The sequence below is a fragment of the Parasteatoda tepidariorum genome, chromosome 7, assembly GCF_982258835.1.
Source record: "Parasteatoda tepidariorum strain Cologne lab strain chromosome 7, Ptep-v5.0, whole genome shotgun sequence".
NCBI classification, from domain to species: Eukaryota; Metazoa; Arthropoda; class Arachnida; order Araneae; family Theridiidae; genus Parasteatoda; species Parasteatoda tepidariorum.
The window spans coordinates 56427719-56445995 of NC_141761.1; the positions used below are offsets into that span (position 1 = coordinate 56427719).

The window sequence follows — 18277 nt, forward strand, 5'->3', positions numbered from 1 at the left end:
TCTTAGCAGGAAAGCAAGATTTCCTGGAAGCGTAACCAAGTACGGTAAATAATTCGGCTATTTCTCTCTTTTGCAACCACTATCTAAAAAATTCAAGAGTTGCTTGTCAATTTTTTTTTAATTATTAAAATATAGGAACTCCAGTTAGCACTAGCACTGATGAGACTTAATACTCAATGGTTCAAACAATTTTAAACAAAATTAATCAAAAAGTAATAGTTTACAAAAAAACTGTAGGTACAAAATTTAGAGTTTTGAAGCTCTATTTTTACATGCGTATTAATTTGAATAAAGCAACTATTTGTAATTTGTTTATTAATCTAGCTTTGTAATAAAAAGTATTTTAGAAAATTCTTACAACTAAATCTAAAAAGAATTATATTTTATAATTGTAGACTAGCTTTTCTAACAGATGAGAACTTTAAATAATCTCTTTCATGTAATAAACGAAGCATTTTGAGTATATATTATTGTTAATTATTTAAAAATATAATCTTTATTTATAAAATGAATACAGCAGCGCTGCAAAATGACTTTATGAATCCGAAATCCCATTCTATTTAATAAATATTTTGAGATTTTAATATATCGTCATTCGCTCTTATGATTACTTCTTGCGGCGTCAATCATAACAAAGGAGTCTGGATATAAAAATCAGAATGGTATCATCATTATACAAAAAGAATATTAAAATAGATTGCGAATAAAATCAGATGGATTAAAATTGAAATATTTCCGATTATATATATACTGAAAATGATAATAAGCATATTTTGCATAGTTATCCACTAGTACAAGTCCCTATTTTTATGAACTTTATTTTTTACATGAAACAAGAAAACTCCTCATAATTATTTTAAAATATTCTCAAGTATTATATATAACATGAAACTTTTTAAAAAGTTTCAAATTTACGTGTTTGAAGGGAAAAAAAAAGAAAGAAAATCAATCCTAAAAGAGACTACAGGTGAGAAAAATTGCATAATATGTGAAAAAGTTAGCTATTATCTACTATTTGATCTATGTATGATTACAATAATAAATTATATTACTGTTGACTGTAAAAGCATATATCAGTTAAAAAAATATGTAGCGTCACCATTGAGTAGCAATTATAACAACCTTTTTTTGCATTAATTAGCCATTTAAAAAACAAAGTTAAAAATCAATTTATGAGTGTAATAACAAGGTAAAATTAAATAAATAAAAAACTTGATGAAGAAAATTGTTAAACAAAATTACTTTGTTACATAAATTTTTTTAAACGCTGATTTTTTTTTACTCAGAAGGTAATGAAATTTCCCCTTTTTAAGTGCTTCATCCAGAAAATTTAAAAAGCATAGTGCCTGATAAATTTGTATGAATTATAACTTCAATTTCAACAACAATAAAAGTCATTGTTTATATAAGCTCAGATATATAAAAAGCTTAAAGGCAATAATTGTACAATTATTGAAAATACTTCATTAAATATATATTTCAAAAAAGACTTTTTAGTTTTGAAAATGCATACCAATTTTAGAAATGTTTATAGCAAAAGATTTGAAGCTACAATAGTAGCATATATGTTATTCTCCTTTATAAACAATGTATATAATTTATAATGCTAAATAAAAAATTTTACTAAATTTTCTGATGATAAAAAACAGTGTAGAAGATGTAAGAATCTTGTAATATTAATAAATTCAGAGAAATTTGTATACATAGTTAATTTTTTAAGAAATCTATCTACACATGAAAAAATTGAGTATAAAATTTATAAATTTGAACTTTTAATGTACAAAATTAGTTAAGTAAGAATTTTTTAGTTCAAAAACTTTCTCTGAAGTTAAAAGAGAATCTACAAACAAAAAATGCCTAATAGAATTTAAATTGCAATTGTTCATTTCAGAAAATTTTCTTTAAATATTTGAATTTAATTATTATGCTTAAATATACACACAGAGGCAATAAAAATAATGAAAATATAAGTTGCATAGTAAGTTATTACATTAAAAAAGATAATTTTAAATTCTTGCTTAAGCTCCATAATAGATTTTATAATTAACATTGATTAAAAAAAGAAAAGAATACAGAAAAAAATGCCTAACATTTGAATTAAATTACACAATTCTGCTAGTGGAATTTTTTTAATCAAATAACAGTAAAAATTTTCTCGAATGCATTACCCTGCAAAAGGGGGGAAAAAAACTAATTTATTAAATTAGATAAGTATTCATGATTTTCAATTTCAGATGTAAACAGAAAGTTTACTGAATTGCTTTTTAATCAGATACTAAGTCAAACAAAAAATAAACAGTGATTTTTTTCTTTTGCAAGGTAATGTAATATTTAAGAAAATTTTTATCCACGGATAGTTTAGCTTTCAACAGAACTAACCATTTTTTTACAAAAATTATTCATATTTCATTAAATACATACATAATTAATCAAAAGAATAACACATTTCTTATAATACGCAGCCTACTTAGATAATTAATTTATGCTTGCTTGTTTCATTAATACTAAAAAACAGAGCTATATTTTATTATTAATTGTAATGTAATAAATAAAATAAAAAAGGGCAAGTCATCACAATGTAAATTTTTTAATAAATACCCTTTATATCAGCACTTTGCTACTCAATGTATTTAAGACAGATGCATATCTGCTAAATAAAAAAAAAGTGAAGTCCTTTGTCTTTCATTAACATTAATTTCTTACCAAACAGCTATACTTTAGTTAATTATCCATAAAAATATGCATTTCAGTGAAACATCCAACTTTTACTAGAATAAGATACCAATTTAATTTACAGTACTTGAAACACTTCAATGTGATTTTTCATCCAATTACACCGACAAAATAAATGAATTACTTTTAACAAGTATAATACTCAAGAAAAGTTAAAGATAAAAAAGAGCAAATTCTATCTAACATAAATGAATATATTTATAGAAAACCTACTTTATAGCCTAACTTTTTTTTTTTAACAATAGAATGTTTGATTTTCAATGAAATCTTTTAGCATATTATACTGACTAGTAATCATAGTATAAATGAGTAAATATAAAAGTAAAATCATTAATATATGACTAGAAATTAAAGTAGAAAAAATAGATTTGGAATGGTTAATGACTCTGAAAAAAAAACAATTACTTTCCCAAACATACTGTAAAAATAAATAAGCTAATAAAAGGAAAAATAAATGCATCCTTAATTTAAATATAAATACAATAAAAATAAGTAACAAAATAACAAGTTTGCACAATTATACTAAAAAAAATAAACTCCAATTTTATAATGGAATTCAAAGAAACCCTTTACTTTTAGCAAAACTAGGTTTGTAAGACAATTTCATATGTTTTAAAAAACAGCCAGCTTTAAAATAAGAGAAAGTAAACTTTTTTCCCTCTTACTTACATTTGATACTATAATGCATATATTTTTTTATTTGCTTTACTTCATTTTTAAATTAAAACTAAAGGTCTGGTTTCTTAGAACTAGCGCCTTATCTGGGCGTCAGCGGAAAGTTGACGTAGATCTGACGCCAAAAAAAGACTTTTTTGTTAGCTCAGCGTGAGCAGTCGGTATAACGCAGACATTATCTCTCATTGCGCATGCGTTACTAACGTAAACAAATATTTATTTTGAATTTGTATTGATTTTGTTATCGTCGACCAGTGTTTTAGAGAACAAATAATGACTTTGTCCAAGAAAAAACACATTATAGCTGAGCTAAATGAAGAGTGCTATGTTTAATGAAGAAGCTATGTTTAATGTCAAAATCAAAATCTTGGCTGATTTTAATGTGCTGTTGGATGTTGTCCGCCATTGCTTCTGTAGTTAACGTCACGTTGTAATCCAACTGCAGTTGAGTTGGACGGCAATTGTAGTTCAAGATGAGCGTTCGATGACGTATACTATCAAACTCACAAATGGACCGATCAGAGGTTAGCGCTGATTACCAGCTGACGGCGTCCTGTCCTAAGAAACCAGGCCTTAAGGGTTGCAAAAAAGCAGTAAATATCATTTTAACTCTTTGCAGTATAAGATATTCTGCATTTAGTTTAGTTTTAAATAATTAAAATGAGTTTAAGAACAAGTGATGATTTTTTCTTATATAAAACTAAAAACTTTTGCATAACTTCTATTTTTGTTTGAAAAAATATTTTCTATATTTTTTCTTTTCTAGCCTAGATATATTTCTCTTACATTTCTAAATTATCTTATAGTTACAAGCTTATTAAAGTACTTTTATTTATCTCAATTTAGTTGACAGCTTCTGAAGTGCATGTTGCGCATTTCAGGGGTAAAAAGAATAATTAAAGGAAAAAATAAATAACCAATAAAACTTTATTATTGGAAAATACCTGGCCTTTGTTGTAATCTAGTCAAAAACATACCATTTAAAACATACAAAAACTTAAAAAACAATATTATTTTCATAAGCATGTCTTTTTCTTGTTAAAAAAAAAATAAACAAAAATATATAATGTTGCATACATTTAGCACTATGCATAGTAGATTTGTACCATCCTTATCAACTAATAGTAGTCATTTATACTTACTAAAACACTTACAACTTTAAGAACGATAGGAACCGTTAAAAAAGTTTTAAAACTATATGACTTTTTCAAAACAAGCACCACTAACTATTTCAATAAAAATAAAATATACCTATTTAATACAATACTAGTAAAGTTAATAAAACATAATAAAATTAATAATAACAATAAATTAATAATAACATGGAATTTAAAATAAGCACTTTAAACTACCATAAAATAAATTTTTTTTTTTTTAAAGTATAAGGTTATGGCTCGTATAAATCTAGTACCTATCACACATTTCCACAGTCATTCTTGATTTTGAAATTACACTTTATTTGTACACACAAATATTTGATTATTTATACTAGAGTTATAGATTGAAGAGAAGGCAAAATATAATGAAGATCTGCATAATTTTCAGTATTTTTAGTTTACCATTCTCAACATGAATTAAAGCTTAAATTTATACCAAAGCAGAGGAGATGTATATTATCTGGACCACAGCAGTCAGCTTTTCAGAGCAACAGGTTGATGGAAATAAGTTAACACTCATTAAAAAAAAAGGTTAGCACTGACAGTTGGCGTTAGAGGGAGTTGTATGTTCATTCAGTCTAGTGCCCTTAGAGGCACTGACCAAGCTGGGATCAGAATCAAGACTCTCTGACATCTTGTCACAGATAATGTCCACCAATCTCTCAAAAACTGACTTCACATTCAGATTTTCTTTGGCAGATGTCTCAAAAAATTCTAACCCTAGTTGATCAGAAAGTTGCTTTCCTCGCTCAGTGGATACTACTCGCTCATCCTCCATGTCACATTTGTTACCAACGAGCACTACTTGAGCATTATCCCAAGAATATGTCTTTATTTGGGTGACCCTGCAATGAAATAGGTATGTAGTCCTAAGTATGCACTTCAAAATAATAATAATATATATATAAATAATAAACAAATAAAATTAAAATCAAACTAATTTTGTTTTTTAAAAAAAAAATTTATATCAACTGAAAAAACTTGAGTACAACTAGATACTACTGCTTAAATTATTTATCATGATTTATTATTTATCAATTATTTAGGGCAGAAACCCACAAGACTAGAAAACTTCTGGACGGTATGCAATATATTTCAATTGTAAGTAATACAATAAATAAAAAAACATTAAACAAATAAAATTAAAATCTATTTTCTTTTTAAAAAATGTATTTATATCAACTGAAAAACTTGAGTACAACTAGAAACTATTTCTTAACTTATTTATCACTATTTATTATTGATCAAATATTTAGGGCAGAAACAAACAAGACTAGAAAACTTTTCGTAAATCGAATTAAAATCTATATATTAAAATTTATTAAAAAACTAATTAACTAATCATAATCAAAACTAATCATGTAGAACAATTGAAGATATTGAGTATAATTAGAAAATATAATTTAATTTGTATATGAACTTATATCATGAAATGAGTTGTGGTTCATATCAAAATTTATTAAGGGCAATAAATAAAACTTGTAAACTTTGATGAAAACTAAAATTTTTATTAGATTTTCCTAAAAGGGCAAAATTTTAAGAATATACAGATAGTCAGTCTAAAAGAAATAAAGTAAAAATGCTGACAAAAATGCCCGATCATAAGGGTTCACATCAGCAATTGAAATTTAGTGGTCCAATATGACCACCTAGTATCATTAAGTGGTCTAAAAAATTTATAGGGCCAAAAATTTATAGGGCACACTGACCAAATAAATAAAGAAATGAGTAAAACAGACAAAATAAAAGCTAAAAATGATCTAAAATCTTTAATAAGAAGCAAATTTTAAAAGAGCAAAAAAATTATGTTTTATTGATGAACAATTACACCGTTAGTACATGAAGAAATACCAGAGTTTATGCTCGAGTAATATTTATATACATATTAATTGTTATCCTCACATTATAATTGATATCCTGATTGTTATCCTCATATATCAATAAGCGACATAGTAAAAATATAAAAATAACAGTTATTCCAATTGAAAAATCTTAAAACTAAGACCTATTCTATTTGTGCAACATTTTCCATTAAACTAAACCAATCATAGAACATTTGGCGACAATTGTTGCCAAACTGAACTGAACTCTAACCATCACAATAAACAAATCATCATTTGAATCTGCAAAGGATCATTATGAGTCTAATAACTCATAAGCAATATTTTTATTTATTTCTTATAACTATTTTTTCTAGAAAGTAGTAATTTGATTTTTTCAACCACATGTAATTTTTTTACATACTATGCTTTAGTACTAAATAATAGTTATTGTCTTGAAAATATTAAGATTGGCTGAGAATTTGATTGAATAATAACAATCCCCACTTTAAAAATCCTAGTGCAGCTGCAATGAAAAACTGTTTAATGCTTTGTTTCATTCAAGCTATGATTTATTTAGTAAGATGATTCATTCTTTTAAATGCCATAAGCAAAAATTAGTTTTGAATTAAAAAAAGTAAAAACTTTAAAAAATTAATGCAAATTGTTTGAAAGGATTTTATATCAAGTACAACTAACTTTAGAATTTGAGTTTTAAAAGCAAAACTATAGTAAAATAAGAACTGTTCTAATACAGTTGAAACTCATTAAAGAATGAAATTATAAAACTACCAAATCTCCATAATATTGTTATTACTAGAGCCCGGATTTTGATGACCTAAAAAATCTCAACTAATGCCCTTAAAAAGTGAAAAAAATGCCCTTAAAAAGAGCCAAAAATGCTCTTAAAAATGCAAAAATTGCGCAAAAAATGCCGGAAATAAAGTAAAAATATTGAATTAAAAAAATATTTTGGTCTTTAAAATTATTATGAGTCATTTAAAAAATATAAAGCGATGCAATACTTGTTCTACGTTCATTGAAGTTAGAAAAATATGTTTTATATCCTAAAATAACAAAAAAAGGAAAATATATTGACACCAAAATATTTTTATTTTGTATAGAAACTTTAATGGATATAACAACTTCCATCTCATAATATTACTAAATATCAGAATTACATTGGATTATTAAATGTTTTTTGATAATTTGAAATGTAAACGAGCGTCTCTTGTCTGAAAGTAAATTTTCATTCCGGCAGAAGCTTCTTTCAACGTCTACTGATGTTATAGGTGCGTACTTGAAAAAGACGGTCTCTCTTACTTACAATTCTTCTTCAATTTGAAAAGATTTTGCTTCACCTGTTAATATTCTATAGATTTTCTTCATTGTTTGGAAGCCAGTGTAATAATGAAAATTGATAAAAAATAGTAGAAATTGAAAAAAATTAACAAAAAACTTTAAAAAATGCATTAAAATGCAAAATACGCCCTAAAATTTAAAGAAAAATGCCCGATAAATCTAAAAAAATGCTCTAAAAGACAAAAAATGTCCAAAAATGCAAATGTCATCAAAATCCGGGCCTTAGTTATTACTAAAAATTATCATAAGAAATCTATATATACAATGCACAAGAGTATATACATACTGATTTTATAATTTATTTTCTATTTTTTCTTGAGTAGGTATTTTTACAGAAAATTAGTTTTCTGAGTATTTCTACAGAGTAATACTTTTACAAGTTCTACTGTTGTATTGAGTTAAGAGAAGAGAGGTTAAAATCACGAGAGGAATTTATTATACTTGCAGGAAATGAATATTTTTCGTAAGGATGAGCATTAAGTTAAATGGCACAAAAGTTGGCAGTGGCTCTTGCAGTATCAAACACAAACATTTTTTTCAACCTAATTTAATTAAATCAAACACAAAAATGAAAAGGTAATTTGGGTACCCCATAGAAATTGGACTTACATGAACTAGATAAAATCCTTAAGGGAGTGAAAATATTTAACTGACCTCTAGCTATGAAGCAAATAATAATCTGGTAGCATAATATGTCAAATGTCATGTTATCTCCATACTGAATATTCAGAAAACAATTCTATTATTTTATTTAAAATCAGCAGTCCCAAAAAACTACATATTTTTGTAGTTAACTACAACTACTTTTAAAATGTAGTGCTGTCACCTTTATCAGCCATATCAATTAAATCCTTGCATATGTTCACTTTCACTTCTTTTTGTTCAGGTGATAACATTTTTGGAACCATATGCAAACATGTTCAAATCATTATGAAGAATGCTGTGAACACCCCTGTGTGAAGTTCCAAGTTCAAAGGCAATAGCATCAATGGACAATTGCCTATTGGCATGCACAAACTTTCAACATTTGCAAATGCACTCAACATTTTCATTTGTGGTGGAAGAACGAGGCACCCAGTTAGAAGATCATCTGCAATGTTTGTGCAACTTTCACGAAAATGCTTATGCCACTCATACACAGACGTTTTTTTCAAGGCATCATTTCCGTTCACTTTCTTCATTTCAGAAGGAGATTTACTAAGCAAAATGTAGAATTTTATGTTTGGATGCTGTTTTAAACACGACATTTCAAAGTCTGAAGAATGAAAAATTTGCTTTGTCAGAAATAACCTGCAGCTAATACAGACAGTACCAGAAATGAATTCCAAATGGCTGTGTGTTTTCATTATTAGTGCTACCAACCTCTAATAGAATGTTTTCCCTCCAACAAACACCTGTGTGAATGTAGGCGAGTATTTTGGGAATTTATTGACTCTACCTTGTATATCTTAACATTATGCAGTTTAACTTCTATTAGCATTTCCTTTATTTTCAACTCAGAATTTAAGTTTCAGTTTTTTTTTCAAGTACTTAAATAATGTGAAATAAAGCTCTTATTTAAATACTTCATTTTAATAAAATACTTCCAGCATTCAACCTATTTTGATGATTATTTTTGGTAAGATTATACTATAATTGGTAAGTTTAGAATTGCAATTGGCAAATTTTTTGTTCCATTCATAACAAAAATGAAGCAAAATGGAAATTTTTTTTAAAATTAAGCAATATTTTTATAATTCTTTCTGATCCTTTTATCATTATTAGTAACAAGTCAAATGCAATTAAAAAAAATTTCCAAGCATTCAACTTTCTAAAAAATTAGTGCAATAGAAGTAACACTTTGTGCTACGGATGCAAAAATTCCAAAATTAAAAACTATAAATGACACTTGTTAGGTATAAATATATGTAAGAAAGACAACAAAAAAAAAATATTTCTAAACCTTTGTTCCCTTTATTTGTGATAAAATTCAAGCCTATATCATTTAGAATGTGTTATATTTACAGGGTAAATATTTTCAGATGAAATATTTTACTAAGTGGCAGAATGTGTAACAAATATTCTGCCACTATTCAGTACTCGGTCTTTTTGCCAAATATTTTGTTGGTCAAATGTTTGGCTAAATATTTGGTAAAGTATTTTTTTGGAAAAGTATTTTTCGACAAAGTTTCTTTTTTGGAGAATAGATTAAATGAAGAATAATCTAAAATCATAATTTCATATTATCATTAGAAATAGTTTTAACATGTATAATCATTAAGTTCTATTGCTTGCACATGGCTTGCAAATTTGATATCTGGAAGATAAATGGAAAAGCAAAATTTAAAGAATTGAAACTAGATAATTTTACACTGAACCATGAGTTTTGTACTGCTATTTTTTAAAATTTTGTTCTAGCAAGTCAATTTTACCGTATTTTCAAAACTTTTTGTTTTAGGATTTTTTTGTTGTTTTTGTTATGGTGCACATTTCAGCAAAGCGTTTCTGATATACTTCACACTTTCACTGCCACTTTTCTCCTGTACGGCAAGACAGATAACTGGTAACATAGAAAACCGTAATTTTCTGTTTCTTTCAATTTTCTTTTAATCAGTATTTTTACCATGACACAGCATTTTTTAAGAGCATTTCTAATTAGCGTTATTCTTTTATCATCAGTTTTGTCTAAAATTACAAGAACGTGAAAAAGTAAAATTTAGATTTTTAGAGTTAATTTTTTACCCCATACCAATTTTAGGTTTCCTACAGCTAGGTTTTGATTGATTTTCAATAATGACTAAATTTATTTAAACATAAAAAATATTTATTAATGATTTTTTACAAAAAAAACAACAACTTGTTATTCGATTGTCGAATATTTGGTATTCCGTAGATCTTTTTGGTTAAATATGTTCGGTATTCGGCCAAACCACTATTCTTTACATTCCTTCTAAAGTTTATAATATTTTGGAAAGAAATAGCATTTTAAAGATTGGCAATATTTGATATCAAAACTCAAAATTCACAGTGGTTTGTTGGTCCGTAAAATAATTAGCAGAGGTTCCAAGACCAGCAATCAATGCAAAGAGATGGCCTGCTCTTTAGGATTTTTTAATTTCGAATTCACGTTTTGGTGGTTTAATTTTAATATGAATTCATTTTATTAATTTAACCCACTGACGGTTCTGCACGTAAAAAGTCGCATTTTAACCTGCAGTCTTCTCTGCATAGCAAAACCGGTTTTCCCATGTTAACTGATAGGGGAACTGTGTGTAGGGGAGAAACATTCTCCCAATTTTGCCCATTTCCGCCAGTGGGTTAAAATAAAAAAAACGACTAATATCAACAGGACTATATTAACCAGAGAAAATTTGTACACACTAGTAGTATCTGATAGTTACTGGTATTTCACACCAATGAATGACTAAATTAACATAATTTTTACCCTTGATGTTAATTAAATATTCAAGTCTGTCAAGAGAAAAGCCTCCAACTGACATGAAATATAAATTATTTTTTTTTTACTAAAATTGAAGATTATGAAATTTAAGTTCTAAAAATTTTACCTACCAACCAAATTTTGATAAGAAAAAGTATTTTTCTTTCTTATATTGCTTGTACAAATAGTGATCTCTATAGGATATATTATTCCTTGAAATTGCTCTAAAATTTAATTTAAGGCTCACTAAAACATTAAAGTGTTTAAACATTTTCGAAATTTCATTTTCTAGAACAGTGTTGCATAAAAACTGAGGAACATAATTACTTTCGTGAATGCAAAAATCAGATAAGAGATGCATTCATCAGGTGTATTTTAAGGAGAACTTCTCTGTCATGCAACAACGAAATGAAGTACAAAGTTCACACAGGACAAATGACTTAATTATCCTACACACACTTTTGTGCAGTTGCACACACTGTACGAAGAATATATTCATATGCAACAACCTTAGATTATTTGCCATATGAAAATTTATTTACAGAGCTAAGAAACTTCACGATCTTCAGTACATTGATATTTTTTCTGATGATTTCTGTTTTTCTGATGCACATAGTTTTAAAACATTCCAAAAATGTGAATAATTAAATACCAGCTGAGCCTATCAGATTAAAAGGAAAAACTTAATTTTTTTTTATTTTTCTACATATTTTAAGGTTTATTATGGCATTGTAAATTTCTTATGTCACAATTAAAACATGAGCATTATTTATTTCTCATTTAATTGCAAACATGATCAAGAAATAAACTTCCTACTTAATAAATCTTTAAATAATTTTTTTATATTTTTATATGCTTATTTATTTTTATAAAAGAAGTGTAGTGTACAAAAAAGTACTTTACTCAAAAATTTGTAAGCAAAGCTCTTTCTTACTTATCAAATATATTCATAAAACCATTTTTCTTTTGTAATCTTTTATTTACTCATGGCTTCTATTTTGTAAAAGCTGATCCCCAATTTAAAAATCAGAATCTTATCACTATATCCAATTAATTTGCACGTTTCAGAAATTTTCAAAGTCATAATCTTTACAACTTGAATGTTTTTGATAATAATATAATCTTCTTAAAAACCCTTTTTTTTTTAAATTTTGTTATAATGCATAGAAATATGGAAACTGCCTACTGTGCAATTTTGATATTTATGTAAGTTACATCCTTAACAGTCAGTCTTTATTATTTTTTTAAAAAAGACTATATTTTATAGTTTTCAAACAAGTGCAGAGGACTCCCAAGAATCATCCCTATAAAAAATATTAAAAGTATTTATGACTTTTTAATCAAATTATACACAGTCGAAGTCTGCAAATGTTATGTCCATTACAATGGAATTGTCCATATTAGGTACTTCCACAGTACCAGAAGTATCTATCAACATAGTTAAGAAACACTGGCATAAAACTTTATATGGCGATTTTTAATAGTTCTCTTCAAGAGAATTGAATGAAGGAAATTATCAAATAAAGGAAGGACGCAATTTTGAATAAATATAAAACACGATACTATTTTTTCTGAAATCAATATAAAGAAAAATAAAATTTTTACCAGTCATGAACGCTGTTAAAAGATTCCTCATTTGTCACATCATACATAAGAATAAAACCCATGGCACCACGATAGTAAGCAGTTGTAATAGTTCTATATCGTTCCTGTCCAGCAGTATCCTATAAAATATAGATACACAATAATGCATTAAAAGAATTTAATTTTAGTAATCCAAATAAATAGGTATTTCAAAGGAAAATAACATTATATAACATAATGCAAGAGCAATCAATATCAAAACATAAAAATTTTTGGAGTTCTGCACACATTTTTTGAAATTTTTTTTAGAATTTGAAATTAGACAACTTTTAAAATACTTGTGTAAAAATTTTCCTGCAGTTAATAAATTTCTTCGTTAATATTTGGTTATGATATATTTAAGATGAATATTTGACATAATGAATATAATATATATGAATATAATGATAGAAATATTTAAGATGAATAAAAAACTGAAGTTGCATATTGAAAAAAAGAAAAAGAGAAATAAAAAAAAATTCTCTTGATTCATAAAATAAAACTTTAAAGCTGAAAATAATATTTTTCGCAAAACATATCCATAAAACGTTAAAAGAAATTTAGTCTATTAGATACTCGTTTAAAAATGTTGCACTATCACAAAAGCACCCAGAGAAACAGAAGGTTATACATAAAAGCGAAATAAAAAATAGAAATCGATCTTAATTCTCAAAAAAAAAAAATTTTAAAACTGAATATCTCAATTTTCCAATATCTGTGTTTTCAAGAAAAAGTATAAAGCTAGATAGAAACCAAAACAAAAATAGTTTTTAATTTCTTAAGGAAAAATTTAAAGCTAAAAATCTAAATTTAATTTTGCACACTGTCATATTTTTTGAAAAAAAAAAAGAGGATAAAAACAAATATAAATTAGAAACGCTTTTTAAAAATGTATCATAATAAAACTGCTGATAAAAAGTAAAGTTAAATCAAGCAAAAGAGAAAGCGAGAAAAAAAATTTAGCCCTCAAAAAATTACTTCAACATTAAAAAACATTGTTTTCCACACATCTAAAATATTTTAATGTTACTGGTTCTTACGGTACAGGCAAAAAATTGAAAATAAAATAATCAAGTCTATCAGAAACACTCCATTAAAATGCTGTGCTAGAATAAAAAAAAAAGCAGCAAAAATGTTCTCTCTTAAAAAACAAAATCTTTTAAACAAAAATTGTTGAAAAAGTAAAAAAATTGACTTGTCCGAATATAATTTAAATAAATTAGCAATATGAAATTCGTGGTTCATAATAAAGTAATCAAGTTTCAATTCTCACAATTTCAGTTCTTCATTTATCTTCTGAAACATAAATTTGCAAGCTGTGTGCAAGTTGAAGAACTTAAATATGTGTAAAAACTATTACTAGTAATGTATAATAAAAATTACGATTTCTAATTATTCTACATTAAATCTATTTTTTTTAAAAAAAAACTCAAAAAATACTTTGCCAAATATTTGGCCAAATTTTCAATCTGAAAGATCTGAATACTGAATAAGTGCCGAATATTCGGTGCATCCCTGATCAAAATAATCTTTTGAAAACATAAATTACTTGAATTTTACTTCTTTCCTTTTTATGGAATTTATAAAATTCTTTATTAGTCAGCAGTTTTCAAAATTTTTACTATAGCAAAAATTTGAAAAATACATTCTAGATCTATCATGTGTGAGTCAGAAACAGAAGTTAATCCCCATGTTAATAGGATTATTCTTTTAACTAATAAAAATTACTTCCTTTGGAGAAAGTTCTTTATAAAATACACATAAAGTTAATGAATCACAAAAAATATTTTCAAATGCTTAACATAATTGTCACAGAATAACTAGTTTCTACCAAAAAAGAAGAAAAAAATCTATTTTTGATTTTACTGGCCACCATAATAATAACATAATTTTACATACTATACAACATGAAGCTGCTCATTTATTCCTTAACTAAAAATTACGTAATTCAATTATGCAAAAAAAAAAATTCTTTTTAAATTTAAAATTACAGTAACACTTTAAAACTAATAAAGTCATTGGGTGTATTCTTTAGATTTAGATAAAAAAATATATAAATTTAAAAAATGCACTTAACAATTTAAATTGAAATAAAAGTTTATGCAATATAAATATATATAAATAATGATTATACTGAAATTATGAAGATGTGTAGAGAATTAAGCAAATTAAGAAAACCTAAATAAATATTACAAATGAAAATTTATGTATGTCCCCTTTAAAATTTTTAATAAAATTGCAACTTTGTCAAATACTTTTTTCAATCAAAAGTTTCAATAACTTTGAAATAAAAATAAAGTGAGTATTGGTGAGAAATGCAGCTGAAAATTTTTGCAAAAAAAATTTATACCACAGTTCTTATTGCCATTTAGTGTCTTTACCATATCTGAGATTTTATAAAGCAAAAATCTATGACAAATTTTGTTATAATTTAAAAAATCTATGTGTTCAACTATTAATAAATATCATTTCAATAAATATCTTGTTAGCAAAGATCTTAATTGTATAAATTAATTGGTATTGTCTTTAAGTATATAAATTCTTGAAATTTGATGAGTCCAAAATAGAGTCGAAATGAAATAGATCATAGAAATCTGATCACAGTCTTAGAATGTATAAATGGGCAATTCCATGATGACTGACATTACATAAATGGCATGGAAAGGACATAATTCGTATTTTTATTTGGAAATTCTCCTTGTTTTATAAGCAATAAGAGGATTACTTTTTAAAAATTTATTTTTAAAAAAATCAAATTAACAGGAAACATATTTACAGATTACAGAAAGCGACAAATAGAGAAAAAGCTCTTCTGACATTTGTTAAAATTTTTAAGTAAATGATGTTACAAATGCAAACTATATTAAAATTTTAATAAACTTTTTTGTCATTATTATTACAAAATACTTAAAAACTACTTACAATTTTTAAATTCACATCTAAAATAGTTAATAAAAACTAAGAAATTTGTCAATGGAAGGATGCTATTAAACGTTTAATTATTTATTTATTTTTTGTTATGTTGTCCTTCATATCATGGAATTGCACAAATGTTTAATATTTTCTTTATTGCTTTTATAAATAAAAATATCTACAAAATCAAAATGTAAAAATGAGGAGAAAAATAATAAATAATTAACTTATATGCATAACTTAAAATGAACTAAAAAAATAGAAAAAAAGTAAAATTGAATAAAATAAGAAAATTACCCAAATTTGAAGTTTTACTCTTTTATCTTGTCTAAAGACTGTCTTCACTTTAAAATCGATTCCCACAGTACTCACAAATGCTGAAGTAAAAGAATCTTCTGCATATCTAAACAAAAAAGAAGTTTTTCCAACACTGCTATTGCCTATTATTAAGATTTTGAACATGTAATCAAAGTTCTGATCAGCTGCATCCTTTTGCCATCTATCTGGACCTGCTGCCATCTAAAAATAGTGAAAAAGTAATCATTAGAATTAATTTTACTTGAGAATTAAACTTAGAAGAAAGAATTTAGTCACAAACATTGCTTTGAATAATTATATTTTTCCCCATGAAGCATTTCACATGTAAGTTTTTAATATACTTAATTTTTTACACAGTGAAAATTTGGAATCTTTTTAGTTGCAATATTCAGAAATTGCTTATAATTTTAAGCAAATAATTTTCTTTCAAATAAAAATTTGTTAATGCAGGAAAAATATAAAAATAATTTCTTAAATGATTTTTTAATTAATTTTAATTTTTTAACTTCTTATTTATTAATTTTTCAACTCCCAATTAATTCCTTTTTCACTTTTGAATAATGAAAATATTTTCAACAAAAATTAGATATCTAGATACAGTAAGATAAATTTTATTTTATATAGCTATAAAAATATTTTTGACTTTGCATCATTAATTAAAGAAAGTAAACTAATTGTTCAGTATTGGGACTTTCACAGTCAAATTTTATTTTTATGAAATTACAAAACGAGATAATAAAAATTTATTTCAAATGCATTTTATAAGATTCAACATTTATAAATCTTTACTCGATTCAAGTAGAATTCTATATTATAATACTTTATACACATGGAAAAAAATTAATTTCACTTGGGAGAAAAAAGGCTTACATAAATATTTATTTGTTATTTCAGTTCTGCTGTCAATAGACAAAAAGTTTAAAAAAAAAAAAAAAAATGAGAGAACACTTTCTTTTTAATGAATTTTTGAATTTCGAAAGACATTTAAAATAATAATAGTTTGCACAGTGTCTATAAAATAAACAAAACAATTAAAATGAGCAGACATTAAAAAAATCACTCCTTTAAAGCGTAATTGAACCTCTTTGAATTATTTATAATGCAATAGAGAGAACTGAGGTATAGAAAATAAAAACTTTTCAAGAAATACAAAATTTTATAATGAAGAGAACGAAGTTCGGCTAGTTTTAATTAAAAATTTTAAGAGAAGGAAGAAGAAAAAAAATGATTTTACTATACAATTAAGATTTTCTAATTCATACTAGGTACATATACCTAGCGTATTTCTAAAGATAGAAATAATGGATTTCTGTGAATAGTATATTTCGCCAGTGTGTATTGTATTTTAGGATTGTATTTAAAATGAAATTCATAATTGATTAAAAAAAAAAAAGAAAAGAAACGGATATACAAATTGGATTATTAAAAAATTACAAATGAAGTAAAGATATGAAAATAAAATATGAAATTAAAGACATGAAAAAAATTTCGCTGAACAACCAAACTTTAATTATAAACTAAATTAGAAAAAAAAAATTCATGGTAGGAAAAAAAAGCAAAAACAATAATGTAAAGCACAAATAATAATTTATAAGTATTTAAATAATTTTTACAACTTCCTACTTAGCTTTTAATCGAAAGCCGACTAAATTACAAAATCGTGGGAGCACTTTTGCTTATAATATTATTATTATTATAATATAATGTTAATAGCATAATATAAACAAAATCAACCACAGAGAACATCTGCAGTTTTTTTAAGAGAAAAGCATTTAAATTAAGATTACAGCAAAACCACAGATGATGAATTTAAAAATGGAGATTTTATGATTTACCTTAATTTGATCAAATTAGTGTTGATGTCTAATTATACAATATTATTAGTTTCCAATAAATATGTCAATGTCCCCAACAGGTGATAACAGGTTCTTTGAAATGATTAATGAATAATAATGATGGCGCTGAAACGATTACAATTGTGATTATTTTTTATATCGATATCTAATAAACAATCAATACTTTATTAAAGACATTGTAGAGGGCACTTGTGTAAACAAGAAGACATCAGCTCATTGGCTTGTGAAATCGATCATCAACAGTTGTATTTATCTACACGCAGTGTTTCCCAAAGTGTGGTACGCGTACCCCCCGGGGTACGGACACAGCTTAGCGGGAGTACGCGTTCTCATGCGAAATATCTTGCAAGAAGCGAAAATTTAATTTTTTTTTAAAAAAACAAAGCTAGCCATGAAAATTAA

General features: G+C 25.6%; 1 protein-coding gene across 1 annotated transcript; it reads right to left on the bottom strand.

Annotated features, from left to right (window-relative positions):
- Positions 1-4449: 4449 nt before the first annotated feature.
- LOC107456517 (ras-related protein Rab-3) lies at positions 4450-18003 on the bottom strand. The gene is made up of 4 exons (XM_043045570.3): positions 17855-18003; positions 15999-16220; positions 12771-12889; positions 4450-5410 (listed from the first exon to the last, which is right to left on the bottom strand). The coding sequence occupies exons 2-4, from the start codon at positions 16218-16220 to the stop codon at positions 5098-5100; spliced, it is 654 nt and encodes a 217-aa protein (XP_042901504.1). The 5' UTR covers positions 17855-18003; the 3' UTR covers positions 4450-5097.
- Between the last annotated feature and the right edge of the window lie 274 nt (positions 18004-18277).

What these genes read in the sequence shown, in the direction of transcription:
- LOC107456517 (XM_043045570.3), bottom strand. Translation starts at nt 16,220, where the DNA reads ATGGCAGCAGGTCCAGATAGATGGCAAAAGGATGCAGCTGATCAGAAC. An exon ending in GAGTAAAACTTCAAATTTGG is followed by an intron (nt 12,890 to 15,998) that starts GTAATTTTCTTA and finishes TATATTTTATAG; the next exon opens with GATACTGCTGGACAGGAACG. An exon ending in TTTAACAGCGTTCATGACTG is followed by an intron (nt 5,411 to 12,770) that starts GTAAAAATTTTA and finishes ATTTCATTGCAG; the next exon opens with GGTCACCCAAATAAAGACAT.